Source organism: Sphaeramia orbicularis, chromosome 24 (genome assembly GCF_902148855.1).
Source record: "Sphaeramia orbicularis chromosome 24, fSphaOr1.1, whole genome shotgun sequence".
In the NCBI taxonomy this organism is placed as follows: domain Eukaryota; kingdom Metazoa; phylum Chordata; class Actinopteri; order Kurtiformes; family Apogonidae; genus Sphaeramia; species Sphaeramia orbicularis.
In genome coordinates this window covers 25,479,655-25,498,620 of record NC_043979.1, presented here as the reverse complement: position 1 = coordinate 25,498,620, position 18,966 = coordinate 25,479,655, and the positions used below count along the sequence as shown (strand labels likewise).

The following is an 18,966-nucleotide window of genomic DNA, read 5'->3' as shown; positions in this document are numbered from 1 at the left end:
CTGTCACAGTTTTTACATGTTGTTTAAGTGTCAGTATACCTACAGAGATGCTGTGAGGTGTTCAAGGAAACACAGATGATTGGTTGTTGGTGTGGGGGGTCACTGTCTGTTTCCGTCTGTCTGATGACATCACCTTTATCAATGTCTACAGCCCCATGGACAGTCCTATGAGCTCGTGCTGTCCTTGCCGGGTGCGGTGGCGCGCGCCTGTAATCCAAGCTACCGGGAGGCTGAGGCTGGCGGATGGTTTGAGCTCAGGAGCTCTGAGCTGCAGCGGACTATGCCGATCGGGTGTCCGCACTAAGTTCGGTATCGGTATGGTGTTCCTGGGGAAGCCCGGGACCACCAGGTCGCCTAAGGAGGGGTGCACCGGCCCAGGTCGGAAACGGAGCAGGTCAAAGCCCCCGTGCCGCTCAGTAGTGGGATCGCACCTGTGAGTAGACGCTGTAGTGCAGCCTGAGTAATACAGCAAGACCCAGTCTTTTTTTTTTTTTTTTTTTTACTTTTAAACATTCATTAACAACACTCACACACTCACTATTACATTACACACAACACACAAACACCGACTTTTTATCCTCTCAGTCTCATGGAAAAACCTGCAGACACCAGCTCTGCTCTGCCGCTCCTGCACTGCCTGCTACTGGACAAAACCAGCAACTACAACAATAAAAACATCCATTTGATCAGATTTTCCTTCTTATTTAGCGTTGAACCAACATGATTTTGTCACCTATTGTTTTTAGTATTATTTGAGGTAAACTAAGACCAAGGATAAAATATTAAATAAATCCAGTATCTGGTGATTTATAAGGTCAATTGCTGAAAAACTGTAAATGTATGATGTTTCTGAAGTAAATGGTTCTGGCACAATTTCACCTACTTCCAAGGTCCACGGAAAAGGAGGAAAAAATACTCCAGCAGCTCTTGTTGTATAGAACAACTTTATTTTAATTTAAAGTTAGATCAACATATTTCACCTTGTGGCCTTCATCAGGGTCAACAAAAAATGCCTAACCAGCTGCATAGAAATGAGTTATTTCAACATTTTCTCCCCCTGCACTGCCTTCTCAAGCAAAAACATCAACCATACACTTTTTTCCCAGCAGATGGCCTAGCGCTGCAGTAAATACATTTTGATTAAACAAGGACTGCCTGCATCAACACTTGACTTTTTTTTATCACGTTATTTTGCAAACTAACTGGTATCAACGAAAATATATCTGGAACTTATAACTAATATAGTAATTTGTAACTTGTAGATGCTACTTGTAGGTGCAGGAGTGTCAGAGCAGAGCAGATTTCTGCAGGTGTTTCCATTAGACTGAGAGGATAAAGTCTCAGTGTTTCCGTTTTGTGTGATGTGCACATAATATATGAGTGTGTGTGTCGTGACATTAGTTGTTGATATTTTTTCCTCCTTTTCCATGGACCTTGGAAGTAGGTGAAACTGTGCCAAAACCATTTACGTCAGAAATATCATACATTTGCAGTTTTTCAGCAATTGACCTTGTAAATCACCAGATACTGGATTTATCTAACATTTTATCATTGGTCTTGGTTTACCTCTAGTAATACTAAAAATAACAGGTGACAAAATCATGTTGGTTCAACGCTAAATGAGAAGGAAAATCTGATCAAATGGATCCGTTTTTATTATTGTAGTTGCTGGTTTCGTCCAGTAGGAGGCAGTGCAGGAGCGGCAGAGCAGAGCTGGTGTCTGCAGGTTTTTCCATGAGACTGAGAGGATAAAAACTCGGATTCCACAAGGGTGTCCAATTTCTCCTTACTTATTTCTTTTGGTGACTGAGATCTTATCTATTTATATCAAAAAAAGTGAAGATATTCAAAAATTGAATGTATTTGGTACAGAAATTGTGATCAGCCAACTGGCTGATGACACAACATTATTCTTTAAAAATGAACAACAAATTCCAAAAGCTATTGAAAAAATTGAAGAATTTACCAAAGCTTCAGGATTACATTTAAACTTTAAAAAATGTGAAATCTTCTCTCTTCATGACTCTACATTAAAAGAAATCTGTAATATACCTGTTAAATCAGAGATCAAATATCTAGGTATCCAACTCAGTAAAGACAAAAACACATGCCAAAAAACAATATTGAGACAAAACTTAAAGAAAGTAAGACAAAATTAAATATATGGCTCCAAAGAGACATATCAATATTTGGCCGTATATACTTGACAAAAATGGAGAGCTTATCAAGGTGTATATACCCTCTTTACTCAAATGCTGCTTCTTCTAATCTAATCAAGCTAATAAACCAACTGAATTTCAATTTTATCTGGCATAATAAACCACATTACATTAGGAAAGGTCATATGGTCAAAAAAAACTAGCGAAGGTGGCCTAAAAATGATTGATTTAGATTGTCTCAATGGAACATTAAAGATAAACTGGCTGAAATCTTGGATCAAAAATGATAACTCCCTATGGTACTGTATCCCCAACTTTATTTTTTAAAAAGTTGGGCAGATTAAACCTCTTGCTTGTCTGTGACTTTGACATAAAAAAGCTCCCTATATCCCTATCAGAGTTCCACAAGCAAATCTTACTTTACTGGAAAATGTTATATGTTCACAACTTCTCTCCACACTTAACAGTGATCTGGAACAACCGATATATTCTACATCGCAACAAATCTCTATTTTATGAAGACTGGTATGAAAATAATATTTGGTCAATACTACACCTTATGGATGATGAAGGAAATTTATTAGATTATGAACAATTCTGTACAAAATATAACTTTAATCCCTCTCTCTTAGACTTTATGCGTTTACGTAATGCTCTTCCCAAAGAATTTATTTTTCTATCCAAAAACTTCTTAGCCCATCAAAAAGCACAACCCCATCTTCCTATTCCGATGATTCATGGAATATCCATTTTAGATAAAAAAATGTTGTAATTCCTTTATTAGAAAATGTCTTACTGATGAATTTTTCCCTGGTTTACAAAATAAAAATGACATTTTGTTCAAATTCGACAAAAGTACAATTTCAAAGCTAAGAACAATGTATTTATCCTTTCCTATAGCTCCCAAAGCCAAAGAAACACACTTCAAAATAATGAATGATATCTACCCATCAAAAGAGTTACTTAGACTTCGTTTCAATGTACAGGATAACAGTTGTACATTCTGCAATACCGATATTGAAACAACAGACCATTAATTTTTCTTTTGTCGTATGGTGCAAGTGTTTTGGACAAACTTACAAAACTGGCTAAAAGAAATATTTCCTTCATCTACATATTATTTTACAAAAGATGACATAACATTTGGTGTTCTGGTAAATAACAAAAAAGAAGAACTCTGTATTAATGTGATTTTATGTATTGATAAATTCTGTATTCACAAAAGCAAATGTCAAAAATGCCCACCCAACTTTTGTGTTTTCAAAAATGAACTCAAACTGTACTTGAAATCCTTAAAATGTATGAAAAGACCCAAAGCTGTAAAACTTCACTCTTATTTATGTGACATTCCCCTGGACTCAAATGAACAATGAACTAACCTCCCCTTGCAGACTGATTTTGTTTCTTTTTTCTTTTTTCTCTATCTCTCTATTTCTTGAAATGTAATTGTTCCCATTTGTTGCCGATGCACATTCACAATGCCATGTTTGTTATAAGGCACTGTTGTACTGTTATTTTTGAATGTTTTCCCAATAAAATAAAATAAAAAGGATAAAAACTCGGTGTTTCCGTGTTGTGTGTAATGTAATAGTGAGTGTGTGAGTGTTGTTTAAAAGTTAAAAAAAAAAAAAAAAGTTTTTAAAAAAACTGGGTTTTGCTGTATTACTCAGGCTGCACTACAGCGTCTATTCACAGGTGCGATCCCACTACTGAGCGGCACGGGGGCTTTGACCTGCTCTGTTTCCGACCTGGGCCGGTGCACCCCTCCTTGGGCGACCTAGTGGTCCCGGGTTTCCCCAGGAACACCATATCGATACCGAACTTAGTGTGGCCACCCGATCGGCATAGTCTACTGCAGCTCAGAGCTCCTACATGAACACCTGGGCATCTCTGTAGGGGCTGAAACTTTAACAACATGACAAAACTGTAACAGCTAATACTAGACACTTCCATCAGGTTTATATGGATTTTTAAAAAAAAAAAAAGTAATTCATCATCAAATATTGTCTCAATTCAGATTTGCAAATTAAAAACAATGTGACCATTTATAGTTTTAATCTATTAGTTTTAAATACTTCCCAAAAAGTGCCTGTACTGAGATCAGCAGGACACATTATAACCATGACTGGCATCTCTGAACCAACCCTGGTCCTCCAGAGCTACTATCCTGCATGTTTTAGATGTATCCCTCTTCAACACACCTTATTCAAATGATAAGCCAATCATCAAGCTCTGCAGAAGACTGAGAATGACTGTCAGGTGTGCTGGAAGAGGGAAACATCCATACAGGATAGTAGACCAGGGTTGGTGACCCCTGGGCTAAAGTATATCCTACTATGATTTGATTTACTTGGTCTACTTAGACAGTTTAACCATATTTCTGAATAAGATTTCAAATTTTATGATTCAGGCAGGGATTTTTTTTTTTTTTTTTTACACATTTTCTAAAGTGAACAAGGTATCTCTCCTAATCTCCACTCAAAATACCTACTGTCATATGTTCTATACTTACTGTGAATACATTTATAATATCTATAGGCCATGTATACACTGTGGTTGGTTCATTTATTTGTCACATGCATTTATCAGATCTATATTGTCATTGATATTAAATCCACAATAACAACTAAACTTAGATGTGTGGATCTTTATCGCTGATTCATCTGTGTAATTTTTACTTGCGCCGCTAGATGTCATTGTCTCCGGTCTTGTGATGACGTCATCTTTGTCGATGTCAAAAGTCCTATGAGCTCGGGCTTTTCTTGCCGGGTGCGGTGGCGCGCGCCTGTAATCCAAGCTACTGGGAGGCTGAGGCTGGCGGATCGTTTGAGCTCAGGAGCTCTGAGCTGCAGCGGACTATGCCGATCGGGTGTCCGCACTAAGTTCGGTATCGATATGGTGTTCCTGGGGAAGCCCGGGACCACCAGGTCGTCTAAGGAGGGGTGCACCGGCCCAGGTCGGAAACGGAGCAGGTCAAAGCCCCCGTGCCGCTCAGTAGTGGGATCGCGCCTGTGAATAGACGCTGTAGTGCAGCCTGAGTAATACAGCGAGACCCAGTCTTTTTTAAACTTTTTTTTGTTGTAACTTTTAAACAACACTCACACACTCGTTATTACATTACACACAACACGGAAATACTGACTTTTTATCCTCTCAGTCTCATGGAAAAACCTGCAGACACCAGCTCTGCTCTGCCGCTGCACTGCCTCCTACTGGAAAAAAAAACAGCAACTACAACAATAAAAACTGATCCATTTGATCAGATTTTCCTTCTCATTTAGCGTTGAACCAACATGATTTTGTCACCTATTATTGTTAGTATTACTAGAAGAAAACAAAGACCACTGATAAAATACTATATAAATCAAGTATCTGGTGATTTATAAGATCAATGTAAATGTAGGATGTTTCTGAAATACCTGAAGCAAATCTAAATATAATCTCCGGTACAACTTCACCTACTTCCAATGTCCATGGAGAAGGAGATAAACATGCAGCAGGGGAAGAACTCCAGTAGCTTTATTTAAAATTAGACCAACACGTGTCGCCTTGTGACTTTCATCAGGGTCATCACAAAATACATTACCAGCTACTTTGATGATATTTCAATATTTTTCCGGTCCTGCACCGCCTCCCCCTGGACTAAACGAGCAACAACAACCATTCAATGAGGGAACTATGTTTTCCATTAGGAGCAACACTACATCAAGCTCACATTGAATTAATGAAAAGCTTCTTGTGCTCCGATATTTAGTGTTCATTGTCTACATCACATGATAAAGTGTGCTACGTTACAGTGGAATGTTGTATTTATTTTCAATGTAGTGTAATGTACTGTAATTTGCATTTTAAGCAAACTCATGAATACCACAATAAACTAGCCAAATGTTTTCTGTATCGTAGTATAATTTCATGATGCCACCAAAACATTGCATTATTCTGTTAATATAAAACCAAATATACAGAAATAGCGTGCTACAGAGTAGCCACTTGGTAGTAAAACATCAGATTGCATCATTTGGACCAAACCTAGAGTTAAGCTACGTTAGGCTAAAAGGACTGTAATACCTGCATTAAAAGAGCTCAAATATCATTTACAGCCCTGATCAGATTTTTTTTCTTTAACATTGTGGTCAAAACTGGTTCCTTAGGTAGTAAAGGTTGCTGCTCTGCACAGTGAAAAGTCACCAATGTATACAATTTTAACAGAAGAAGCACAAACAACATTTTTTCAACCATTTAATTTAATTTATTGAACTTTTGTAACACTGGTTAAAGTTCATGGTCCTCTGGGTGGTAAAGCTCACTCATCAATCGGTAGATGTACGACGGTGCATGTCCTCCGATATTTGAGATGAACAGTGTGATGAGTTCAGGGGGGACGTAGTCGAACACAGGACAGTGCACATTCACCTTTGAGAGAATCTCACCTGAAGAAACAAAATGATTATTACTGTTATTACTACTCTTTCAGTATGATTGTTTGCAGTTATTTTAGATAGAAATAATTATACAAATGATTAAAAGGAAAAATGACAAATATTTCCTCTCATAACAAACAATTATTCCATTTTGCTTGAGTGGCAACTTAAGTATTTTATTACCTTCAGTGAAAGGTAGCACCTCATGGGGAGAAACAAATTTATGGAAGGTATCCTCTTCATTTGGGAACTAAAGATGAAAAATTACTCTTATTACTATTCATTTTTACATGAATTATGAGAATCCAGCATTGTATATTCTCTTCTTACCTGAGGTGAAAGTTTGAACATTGGAGCACAGACAATGAGAGGTGTTGAGTGGTGTTTAGCTGCAAGGGCAAGTGTGTGTGTCCCATTGACAGCCCTCAGTCCTCCGTTTGCTAGGACTGTCTGCGTACCAATGATGACCTGAAAGCAAACAATCAAACATGTGCATATATAAGTGAAGATATTGCTGGTTCAAACTCTTCTGTGTTGTAGGTCGTGGGTGCAGGTGGTTTGAAGTTAATATTTATAACACAGGCATTTGTTCAACCCAATAAAACATGAAAAAAAATATACCAGTAACACTCAAGGACAGATGTAAGTCTTTTTTTGCCTGTACTGGGTCTTCTTAAATAAAGAAAGTTACATAGTGGGCTCGCCATTGTCCCACTCAGGTTATTATTAGAGGATGATCACCATAGTGCAGCAAATTAAATATCAAAACTTCCATACAAAGTACATCCACAAGTGTACCTTATTGACGCGAGACATCACTGCAAATATGGCAGCATCTGTAATCACAGTTGTTTCGATGCCAGCTTTTGAGAGACTGGTTGCCATTTCATGTCCCTGAGGGCAGGTGAAAACATAAAAATTAAAATTAAATTTGGTTTCTACTTTCAAGCAGATCTGTAATGTTTCTTGACATGTTTAACAAAACACTATTCTGGCTACCTGGCAGAAAGGTGCACACTCTGCAACAATGACATGGAATTTGCGTTTGCGTGCTGCGTCTTTGAGGAAGGCCTCTACGGTGCGTGAGCGTCCGATTGTCATGATGACCTCATTGGAGTGGATGTGCTCCAGGGCCTGCATGGCGATATTGTCAGTCGTCCCCTCTGGAAAACAGATAAGAAAGTATAAATTCATATTGCAGTACAGGAGAAATAAACTCAATGAGAGGTTAATTAAGGACTTTCTTGATAAAATAAACTACATGCCAGTAAAAGAAAAAAAATGCTAACCAAGCTCTGTCAACAATTCATTGATCGCCTCAATAACATTGGCTTTGAGTGCTGCAAAATGCTGTCTGAAGTTTTCCTCGCTGAGTCCTCCTGACGTCAGCAACTTGTGGAGAGATTCCTGCTGGTCGGTCTCCTCACTGCTTCCTCGAGACCTGCATGAAAATGAAGCAGAGACCTATATTCAGTACACAGGCCTTGATGTCTTGGTCTGGCTGTTTTGTTTTTGTAACTGTAGTGTGACTGTCAGAATCATATTCTGTGCTGTTGTGTGCTGGGGAGACAACATGACACCAAGAAACCAAGATAGCTAGTGAAGAGTTAGTGGAGAGGACATTTTCACTTTGGGTACTAAGAGAAAGAGAAGAATGATTTTTTTTTCCATTAGGGATCTATAATTACTCCTGCTAACTTTTGCCCGTACAGTAAACTATCAATATATGTACCATTATATACATGTTTACAGGGCTGGGAAATATACTGAATTAACTTGATTAATCAAGATTATGCTTTCTGTTGTTTTGTCTAAGTTTATATCACAAAACTAAGAATCCTTCTCTAGAGATCTTTTTGACTCAACCAAAACTCCACGCAGGATATGGCATATGAGATTTTTTATGATTTAATTGGTGGCCAAATTGCAAATCTCTAGTTGTATGGATATAAGAGTTAAAGCTACTGTCAATGATATTTGTGTTTTTTGTCAGCTTGTTCTTTTCCATCACATCATGTGCAAAAAGAGTCTCGCTAAATAATTTTTTACTTCCTTATGTTTCTTATTGGAACTGTAAATTACAATGAATGTAACATAAAAATAGCATGAAATGACAAACTTAGTGACTATTGGTGACATGCTGTTAATCTCATATTCTTACCTGGCGTATTCTTCTCTAATGATCTTCAGGACTCTTCTGATCATGTTGCCTACTGTGGTCTCAGAGGGTTGGGCTGCTGTCATTCTCCTCCCCTCTTTGCGAATTATTTCCATCAGATCACCTGAAACAACAAGTGTTTAATCAAAGAGAAAACAACCATCCTGTACACGACAATGTTAATGACATAGTGAAAATGGGTGAACTGACATGTAATATGGGTATTATTAGAAATGAGTGATAAGAGTCAGTCTATCATGTTTTTATCAGTCATTAAAATGTTCTGCATCACTTTGCGGCACTTTTGACAGCTGCTAGCTACAGCAAATTCAGGGAGTGGTTATTATGAACACCAGACAGCTTTCACTCCAGTTACGTCCCCTGCTATCATGTTTACTTTAGCTGTAAATATAGAGACAATGTAGTAAAGCGACACGCCGGTATCACCTGCGCTGCTCCACCGCGCCTGGGCTGTGATCCTCCGGAGCAGGGCGGTCGTTTCTCGGGCTGTCTCCGCCGATCCCCGCAGCGGTCCGGTCCCGCTCCCTCCCCGCTTCAGGTCGGACAGAAACGCCTCAATCCTCTCCGTCAGGTCGGTTTCTTTATCTGAGCCCGGCATTGTTGCTGTAAAACGACCTGCTTTCGATATAATAAAAGTAGTTCAGCAGTTCTCCCATGCAGCTGTTTGGGGGCGGAAGTGCTTCAAGAGTACTTCCGGGTTACAGTGGCTGTGCTTCATTTGATTGGTGGGCTGTATTACCACGTATTGCGTCAATTTCATGGTGTGGTCGCAGTATGCAGCATTATTAAATCACTCACAAACAATCTTTAAGGGTGTAAGCTGCCATTAAATCACGGTCAAGTGATATTACTTTTATTTATTGTTAGAAACGTTTCGCAGGACCATAGCACTCAAAGCATCAGCTGGAGCCAAATTCACCTACAAATGGATTATCATTAATACCAGAGAAATTTTCAGGGTTTGATTTAAATTGCTCTTCTTTTTAACTGTTTAACTTTACATTTTTTACTATCAAAACTATTTCTTATAAGTTTATTAACCTTATTTTTGCATGGTACTGCTATGTCCTTTTTAACATTTTTACACCTTTATGGCTCATATTCTCTGAATGTACTTTATGTTCCTTGGACCATGGGAAATTAAGTTTTTCATGAGTGCGTTTTCCGAGTTTAAATGAATGAATGAAATCCTAAATTTGTTGATGAGTGCATACCAGACCACTGTATGTCTACATAATATATCAACATACTTAAAAAGTGTTAACATAGTTTACCTTTAAGCTTATTTAGAACTTAGAGTGGCACTGACTGACACAAACACAAATAACTCCCACAAGGAACTGGTGGTGTTGATAATTACCTGAGGTCATGTGCATCACTTCTCATGCCATTTACAGGTCAAATATGTGAGCAGGTGGTCATGGGTAAACCTGCAGCTGTACCAGTAAGTCACCTTCATTTTCAACAACTAATCCAGAATCTGCACTGTGTTTGATCCTAATATGGCAACAAGTTATGCACTGTCAAATCAGCTTCCAGAGACAGTAAAGTTGTGGGAGTGTCATTCATTAGATTTCATTAATTTTGAGAGTTGAGGATCAATTTCTTTCTCACAGGTATGATTTGACTTGCATTGTTTTTTTTTTGTTTACTTTCCAGGGTTCATCCTGATTCCTGATCATGCAAATAGAGACAGATCAGAAGGGGAAATTATTATTACTATAAGCTTATGAATTCCCTGCGTTATCAGCTGGTAACTGTTTTACTGGTCTTCACAAAGGCTAGTGTAAATCCATCCAATGTTTTATTGAATAAAAGCCCAACACAAATTTACAAAATTCATCAGTCAACATAAAAATCACTGACTGCGCAGAATGCGCATGTTCATTGTTAAAAATGTTCCCATGTCAGATGCCTTAATTAATCCCCGTCAAACACATTATGAACAGTTGTAACCACCCACATTCTCATGTAACCAAAGCCCTAGAAGCCATTAGAGGAAAAGAAACACGCTGGATGGATTGGTATATAGTTTAAGTGGGAACTTGTACTCTAAAACTTTCACAACAGTTGCCAGTGTGTAAAGAAAAGGGGCTTATGACTAAACATAGATTTTCCTCCACAACCTCCGTCCGCTGCACTCTCGAAAGAGGAACTTGTATAAATATCTTAACTGTATTATACAGAGCTGGGTTAATTACTAACTGCCATTCATATATGATACTGAAAATTATTTCTTCACGGATATTGTTTTTGGTTTCCGGCTTTTTTGACAGGTGACAAAATTAATGTTCATATGTTCAAAAAAAAAAAAAAAAAAAGGAAAAAAACAAAAACAAAACAAGAATAGAACGTGCAAGAGCTCATAGAAGTGACCTAATTTATAACTAAGAGAATATTACTCTGACAATTCACAACCAGTCCCCCCCCCCCCCCGAAAAAAAAAAATACCTGTAAAGCAACTAAGTAGCATTTACAATATGAAAACAAACTAATGACAATTAAATTTAGCTACCAAACATGTATGCAAATTAAGTGACATAACAAAGAAGTTCAGTGGTTGCCAGTTTTCTCAAAGTAACAACAAACCACCTTTTCCATTAGCCTTCACTTGATAAAAGGGCACCAAGGATCTAGATTGCTTGGCATGGCAAAGAATGTGTACATCAACAAAAGGGCAAAAGGACATTCTCTCATGGCACATCCATTCAAACTGAGCTCAAACATCAAACATCATTCAACTGATTGAGGGAACAAGTTCTTATTCAGTAGGCTGCAACATTAAAAACAGTGCAGACAGAAACATCAAGTACCGTGGAGATGAAGCAGAGACACACACCTCACACAGTACATGTCTCCCTACAGCGCTTTTCATGTTCCAAACCACTAAATAAGTCGGTGGATCTTTTTTTTTTTCAGAGGACAATCTTGGAACTCGCTCTTACAGTCATCAAAACTAGAATTTGAGCCCCTCAACCCCGCTTGCTGTTGTTTGCTGAAGCTAGTCCAAGGAGGGTGGATGCTGGGATGTGTTGGCTGACCGGAAAGCAGCTTCCCCCAAATGCAAGGAGCCCGGGGCCGCTCTACTCAATCAGCTTCTTTGCCTTGAAAAAACGCCGCAAGTAGAAGACCTGCCATGTGGCCAGCCCAATGAGACAGCACATGGAGAATATGCTGAAGTACAGCACACGTGTGTTGGTGGACTCTGGAGAGAAGAGAAGAAAGGAGATGTCATGTCATAGTATCGTATGAGTTTATCTGAAGCCTCCGCCTACAAAGGTCTCTACAGGCTGAGATTTCAGCAGTTTTATAACTTTATTGCAGGCGCACCTTACAACATGGATCAAATAAACCTGGATATGACATGTATGTAAACGGTACAAAAATAAAACAAACTGAACCTCTGGCCACAAACCAGGTTAAAGTACAAGAAATGGGCACCACAACAGTACACCATCCACATGTGTTTCTAGTTAAAATAGAGGAATTTATTTACAAAAATGAAAATACAAAGAGGAGAAGGAGAATGTGTGCCCAATTGTGACAATTGAAAGTAATTTTAGTTGGACAAACATATATACAGACACGTCACATTGATCAGTTTGTCATTTCATACTGAATTTCTTTTGGTTGTTAAGTAGATGTAGATCATAGCGGATGGAGAGACAGTCAATACTTAATTTCAGACACTGCCAGAATTTTGTCACAGGTTGTCTTTGGTCACAAGACAAGGACAACAGCCGTCTATGAACCTCCCACCACAGTGGACAAAGGACCGCTGTCTTATCCACGACCACAGACATGGCTACGTTTTGCAAACAATGGCCTAGAATTGTACACTATGTGAGTAATTTCACCAAACAATTCAATTTGTCCTGTATATTTTTAGTGACAAAGTAAGAATTGAGGGATAACCCAATCACTTAAATTAGTGGCCAATAACATGAGAACTTTAAAATAGAAATGGAAAAAGTAAGAATACTGTAACATTCAAGCATTAAGGATGTCCTACACAAAGTCATGACTAATTAGTAAAAGTTAATGATTTGGCTATGATCTTAAGGACTGCTATATGGAGCAACCTCAATTTATCTTTAAAATTAATTCTGTAAAGATTTGGACCATTAATTCATTCATTCATTTTCTGAACCCACTTTATCCTCACTAGGGTCACGGGGGTCGCTTGGAGCCTATCCCAGCTACATAGGGACGAAGACGGGGTCCACCCTGGACAAGTCGCCAGTTCATCGCAGGGCTGACATATAGAGACAAACAATCACTCTCACATTCACACCTATGGGCAATTTAGATTAACCAATTAACCTATTAGTGCATGTCTTTGGATGGTGGGAGGAAGCCAGAGTACCCGGAGAGAAATCATTAATTCAATGATAAAAAATATATAAAGTGGAATAAAGTATGGTATCTTTTAATCAATTTCTTTTCTTTCTAACCAATTTTTGACCTTTTTAATTGAAAAATGGACAGACAGGTCAACATCATTTAACTGATCCTTAGATATGATTCATAGAACTGACTAATAGAATGGTATGTAAGTCTTACCATTGGTATCCCTCATTTCCTCCTCCCTCTTCTTCATATAAGCAAAGTCATTAACAATGGACTCTGACAGGTCTTCCAGTCGTCTCAGTTCAACCTCCAGAGGCTTCAGCTTCTCCACCTTGGCGATCTAGAGGCAAACAGAGACAGCTGAGAACCACGAAAGACAAAACCTTCAAAGCCATCCAGACCCTAATTTAGCTGCTATTACAGATTTTGTCCAGTAGGTGTCTCCCTTGGAACATATGAAACCCTTGAAACAACACAGCCCCTTCTCAGACTAGGATGAAGTCGAGTCCATGTGTTAAACAATTCAGATGACAACTGTGTTTGCCTATTGAGACATTTGGTAAAGTTATGCTTTCCATCAATAAAATACACACATACAAATATGTGGTGTTATGAAAGTGGTTTAAAATGCGTGAAATTCAAGTATTTGGAAATGTTTTTGACAGAACACAATGAGCCAACCACAAGATTATGCAACTGTTGTGTGATGCATTCACAGCTAAATTTATGTGGTTCATCTGATTATTACAGCTAACCTTTTTCAACATGGAGTTGGACAGGACACTGATTTCCAAATCAGTGAAAGCAATTATTGATGTGTGAAGACATCTAATTTTTCCTCACAAAGTAAACAAAAATTACACTTCCCTGTGTTGCGATACTGACTTGCATTAACAACTTTTAGATCTGCAATAGAGCTGTGAATCTTCACTGGCATCGTATTTCAAATCCACTGCAATTCTTGATTAACCTGAATGGAATGGATCTTCCACTCTCTCATATTACAGCACAGGGACGATGTTTTGAATTACTTTATCTGACCAACCTTTAATTTTGGAAAGTGCTTCCAAAAATCAAACTACAACCATTTCTAATATGAATCGCTCAGTAATCATTACAAAATAGATGAACTGAGAAATTTCCACATCTCTACTTTGCACAGTCTGTAATTAAATTTTAGTCTACAGCCTCATAATTTGCATTAGCATCACACATGGATATTTTGCTTGTTACGTAAATAAGGGTGTAACAAAATATTTCTATGCATTTCAAAGTAATGATACCACATATATGCAGAATAAACAAAGGCTGATCAACTACCAAGATCACAGTGTCAGACACTGACACACAGGGATGTTTGCTTGGAATCTGTGGTGTACTTGTACTTTCCAAGAACACCAAACAGCTTAACCACTTGTAAATTTGATCAAGGAAACACACCCATCTACGTAGGTGAATACATGTGCAGTTTCAGCTCCACCCACCTTCCCACAGACAGGCTTGCCTACTTGAGTTCTCCCTGTTCAGCCACCTACTCACACACACTGTAATAGATCGTCATTTTGTGCGCCATGTGTGGGAAGCGGGGTGATTCTCAGCTCACAAGGCTTTATCGTGTCTGTATTTATTATTAACAAGTATTCCCCGAGGCAGCAACAGCACCCAACACTTATCCATTCTGAGAAGCAGTGCCAAGTAATGCAGGTCAGATGCACAATAGCATCTCCTTATATGGAAAGTAGAGAGCCTCCTCCACTCACTCCACCATCCTCTATATGTTTTACTGTTACAACATTTGGTAGCATATGCAGACAAACACCTCACTTTTTTATCAACAATTATTTATCATAGCATACATGTAAATATGCTCCTGAAGCAATAACTCAACAACACTTTGATGGAGAGTTTGTATTTCTTGCATCTGCCGTTTCATTAAACTCACACTATAGGTTTCAGCCCAAATGTAAGGCTGATTTTAACTGAGTTTTGAGAAAATGCAGTTTCCTTATCGATCAACATATGCACATACCCACAATTATTCATTACATCCATTTCCATTCCTTTCCTTGCATCTACTCATTATTAATACAGCAACTTTGCCAACTATTTCCAGCAACATTTTCTCCTTTTTCACTTCATATTTTGGTTGTTTTAATTGTGGATATTTAATATGGAAAGTAAAAATGCCAACAAAATCAACACCAACAGTTTAGATTTTATTGAGGAGATTTGGGTGCCCGGTAGCACTTCCATCTCATTCAGCAACACAATAGATAAATAAAGTAAAGCTTTCTGGATTCTAATATAGAATAATGTAAGTATTTATAAGAACCATAACTGGAACAAAATCCTACATCTAATCGTCTTGTCTACAAACTACAGTCAAATTTATCATATACAGATTCCACATCAGAATCAGGCAACAGGCACAGACTTAGACACCCACCTCTTCATAGTTTTTGGCTTCCACGCCGTGCTTCATGTCCAGATTGACCAGCTGGTCAGGCACTCTCCCAGTTCCTAATTAATGACAACAAAGACTCAAATGAGAGAGATAAATCTTTTCCTCGTCTCATAAAATCCTTAAGTCAACAAAACAGTGTTTTGCCTCACATGGACTTGGAAGAAAATGTTTTAGACTGACGCTGACTTTTTGCATCACTGGAAAAATTGACATAGAGCTACATGTTCTCCTTTTATTGCCATTTTATTGAACTTCTGCTTGCATTTACTATATATAATTTGATGCACACAAGTGAGTTTTTACTAATTTTAAATAAAATAAATGAAATGATGAAAGCCTTTTGTGTATTTTTTCATTCTGATTCCATTTTTAGTTATTCTATGTGTGATAGAAGGTTATTCTAATTTCTTTAAAACAGCTGATTGATTGAAAACAGATTCCATTTTGTTATTTTTACATGCGAAGGAAAGCAATATTGCAAAAGCTAACATGTCACAGAAAATCAAATCAAAACTAATCATGCTCTGCAAAGACAGCATTATACAGGGTGTCCCATAAGTCTCCATACATAGGAAAAATAAACGTTTCTTCACATAAACCATTTTTATTTATATAATATGCTCTATATGACTGCCATTTTGTCGCGACCACATTTCAATGCGTGTCCTCCACTGCTGAAGAACTATAAAGAAGAAATATAAAGAAATACATGTTAGAACCATATATGTATGGAATGTATTATGTCTCCTATGTATGGAGACTTATGGGACACCCTGTATACACATATACATATATATATATATATATATATATATATATATATATATATATATATACACATATACATACATATATATATATATATATATATATATATATATATATATATATATATATATATATACACACATATACATATACACATATATATATATATATATACACATATACATACATACATATATACATATATATATATATATATATATATATATATACATACACACATATATATATATATATATATATATATATATATATATATATATATATATATATATATATATATATATATACATACACACATATATATATATATATATATATATATATATATATATATATATATATATATATATATATACATATACATACATATACACATATATATACACATATACACATATACATATACACATATACATATATATATATATATATATATATATATATATATATATATATGTACGACAACTCTAGAAGAAAAAGATCACGTGTCATTATACACTTCATTCAAAATATTATTGCTTATGTTGACATGTCTGCTACAATAATTATTTTATATTTAACATGATTTAACATTGACTATTATTTTTGTACACTATGTCTACCAGAGAAACACTATGTCTACCAGAGAAAATGTCTTTGGCATTTGTGCCTTGAGAAACATTATCATTTACTGTCTGCGAGTTGTCTGAATGATGGTAAAAACACTTACCCATTGGTGATTTGCTCTCAAAGCACACCTCAAACATGTCATAATCCTCTGTGGTGAATGCAAACTTTCCTTTTGTTGCATCTTCCTTGGAGTAGAGAGTGTGGCTAGAGGAATCTGTGATCTGTGAAGTTCAACAAAACAAAAGCTATTATGATGTGTAGTCCACACATATAAAAACATGAAGCTCAATCATTTAAAATAAACTCTTCTTTTAGATATTAATCATTTTAACTCATAACAAGCATATATTATATTTGGTTGTAATTTTTAAAATGGGATGGTCTGCTCCCATTTTCTGTTTTATCTCTTTAGAAAGTTAAGTCTGTGGAATGCAGACGTATAGGGTACATACAGTCAGTGTCACATGTTAATTAATAATTGATGATTAGTGCAGTACTAATTTCAGGCCATAAATAAATAACATTTGCCAAACCTAATTTATCTGTAGACAACTTGGCTACTTAATAAAATGTGTGCAGAAACAAAATCACTGAGTTCTGATGCCTTATACATTTTTTAACCTAATGTTCAGTGTTACGTTATGTTCATTGCAAATTCTAGTTTTATCTCAATTTTATCCTCTAAAGTGAGTGTTTTCCATTTGGTTTCCCATATTACATTATTTATGCCATCTTATCCTTGTTTTAATGTTCACTACAAGTCTATAACAACTCAAGTGCTTAAGTGTATGTAATTTATTGATTGTAGTTATAGCACTTGGAGCTGCATTTGAATGAGAGACGCTACACAGTAAAGGTTATTGCTATAATTTAACCAGGAATGTGTACATGTTGGTGTTGACCTAACAGCTGTTTGACGATTATCACATGGGTTTTAGATAATAACCTCTATCCAAACATTTATCCACGGGGTTCGGTGATGTTAATAATGGGTTAGCAATAACAATAACCTACGTATGATTCAAAGAGGACTAATACAAGAATCCAATGTGTTTAATCAGTCGCTGTTGATGTCTATGGTAAATTGCTAGTAAGCTAATGTTGCTAGCTTGTAGCTGCCAGCTGAATGGCCAGTAAGACTGACGTGTAACAGCAGCAAAGCCGAGACGATGACAGCGACGAAGTATTTAACATTCACAACATGAAATACTGGTCATTTGAGGACGTAGAGTCAACTGTAAACTATGACACAACGCTTTTCATGTTGGCCATAACTCAAAATAGCCTTCTACAACGACAATGTTCAAGAGCTCAAACCATTTGAGTACTGGCGTTAGCTAGCTAACACTAAATAGCTACTAGCATTAAAACCAGGAAGACTGGTTTTTGGCCTAACTCAGCTACAACGGAAACAGCTGTGATAAAGAAAATACAAGTCACTATAAGCATACAATGACTATAATTAAATTTACTTTCAAGTATAACAGTACACTTCCCAGCCATAAACGGAGAGATCAGCGGTATTTCGGCCTCGGTGCGGCAGCGTTAGCCGGAGGTCTGCGCTCACCTTCAGATTAGTTTTGGTGTTCGCCTGTTCGCTTATTTCATACTCCCCCGTGACCAGGACGTCTTTGTGGATCTCCTCCCGTAAACACTTCCTTGAGTTGACTGGCAAAAAGAAAGAAATTGAAAATACCGATTCAATTAGAACCGGTAAAAGCAGTAGCGCAGCGAGTCGAGCCATGGCTACTCTCAACCAACCGACCAACCAGCCCGTGCCAGCCAACCAGCTTAACACTGAGATCCTGTTCACTCTGCCGGCCTGACGGTGCGCACCAGCGCCCCTGCCGGCGTGGAGGAAGTACTACCGCTTCAGAGGGTAATGGTGTGACCCACCTGTGTGTGACCTGTGCACCCGGGACTTGGGCATCCGCGATTTGGGGCCCCGTGAAAAAACACATGCAAACCCTAAAATATAACACTGTGCAGGCATGG

The 18,966-nt window shown here is 37.4% G+C and overlaps 2 protein-coding genes across 2 annotated transcripts; both read right to left on the bottom strand.

Moving 5' to 3' along the window:
- Window positions 1-6,366: 6,366 nt before the first annotated feature.
- Window positions 6,367-9,357, bottom strand: eif2b2 (eukaryotic translation initiation factor 2B, subunit 2 beta). The gene is made up of 8 exons (XM_030128476.1): window positions 9,186-9,357; window positions 8,742-8,862; window positions 7,870-8,021; window positions 7,580-7,743; window positions 7,379-7,474; window positions 6,911-7,048; window positions 6,764-6,830; window positions 6,367-6,589 (listed from the first exon to the last, which is right to left on the bottom strand). The coding sequence occupies exons 1-8, from the start codon at window positions 9,355-9,357 to the stop codon at window positions 6,432-6,434; spliced, it is 1,068 nt and encodes a 355-aa protein (XP_029984336.1). The 3' UTR covers window positions 6,367-6,431.
- A 1,187-nt stretch (window positions 9,358-10,544) lies between these two features.
- Window positions 10,545-18,766, bottom strand: tmed10 (transmembrane p24 trafficking protein 10). Its single transcript, XM_030128479.1, has 5 exons — window positions 18,539-18,766; window positions 17,072-17,192; window positions 15,556-15,629; window positions 13,323-13,449; window positions 10,545-11,964 (listed from the first exon to the last, which is right to left on the bottom strand). Exons 1-5 carry the CDS (start codon window positions 18,713-18,715, stop codon window positions 11,843-11,845), a joined length of 621 nt encoding a protein of 206 aa, XP_029984339.1. The 5' UTR covers window positions 18,716-18,766; the 3' UTR covers window positions 10,545-11,842.
- Between the last annotated feature and the right edge of the window lie 200 nt (window positions 18,767-18,966).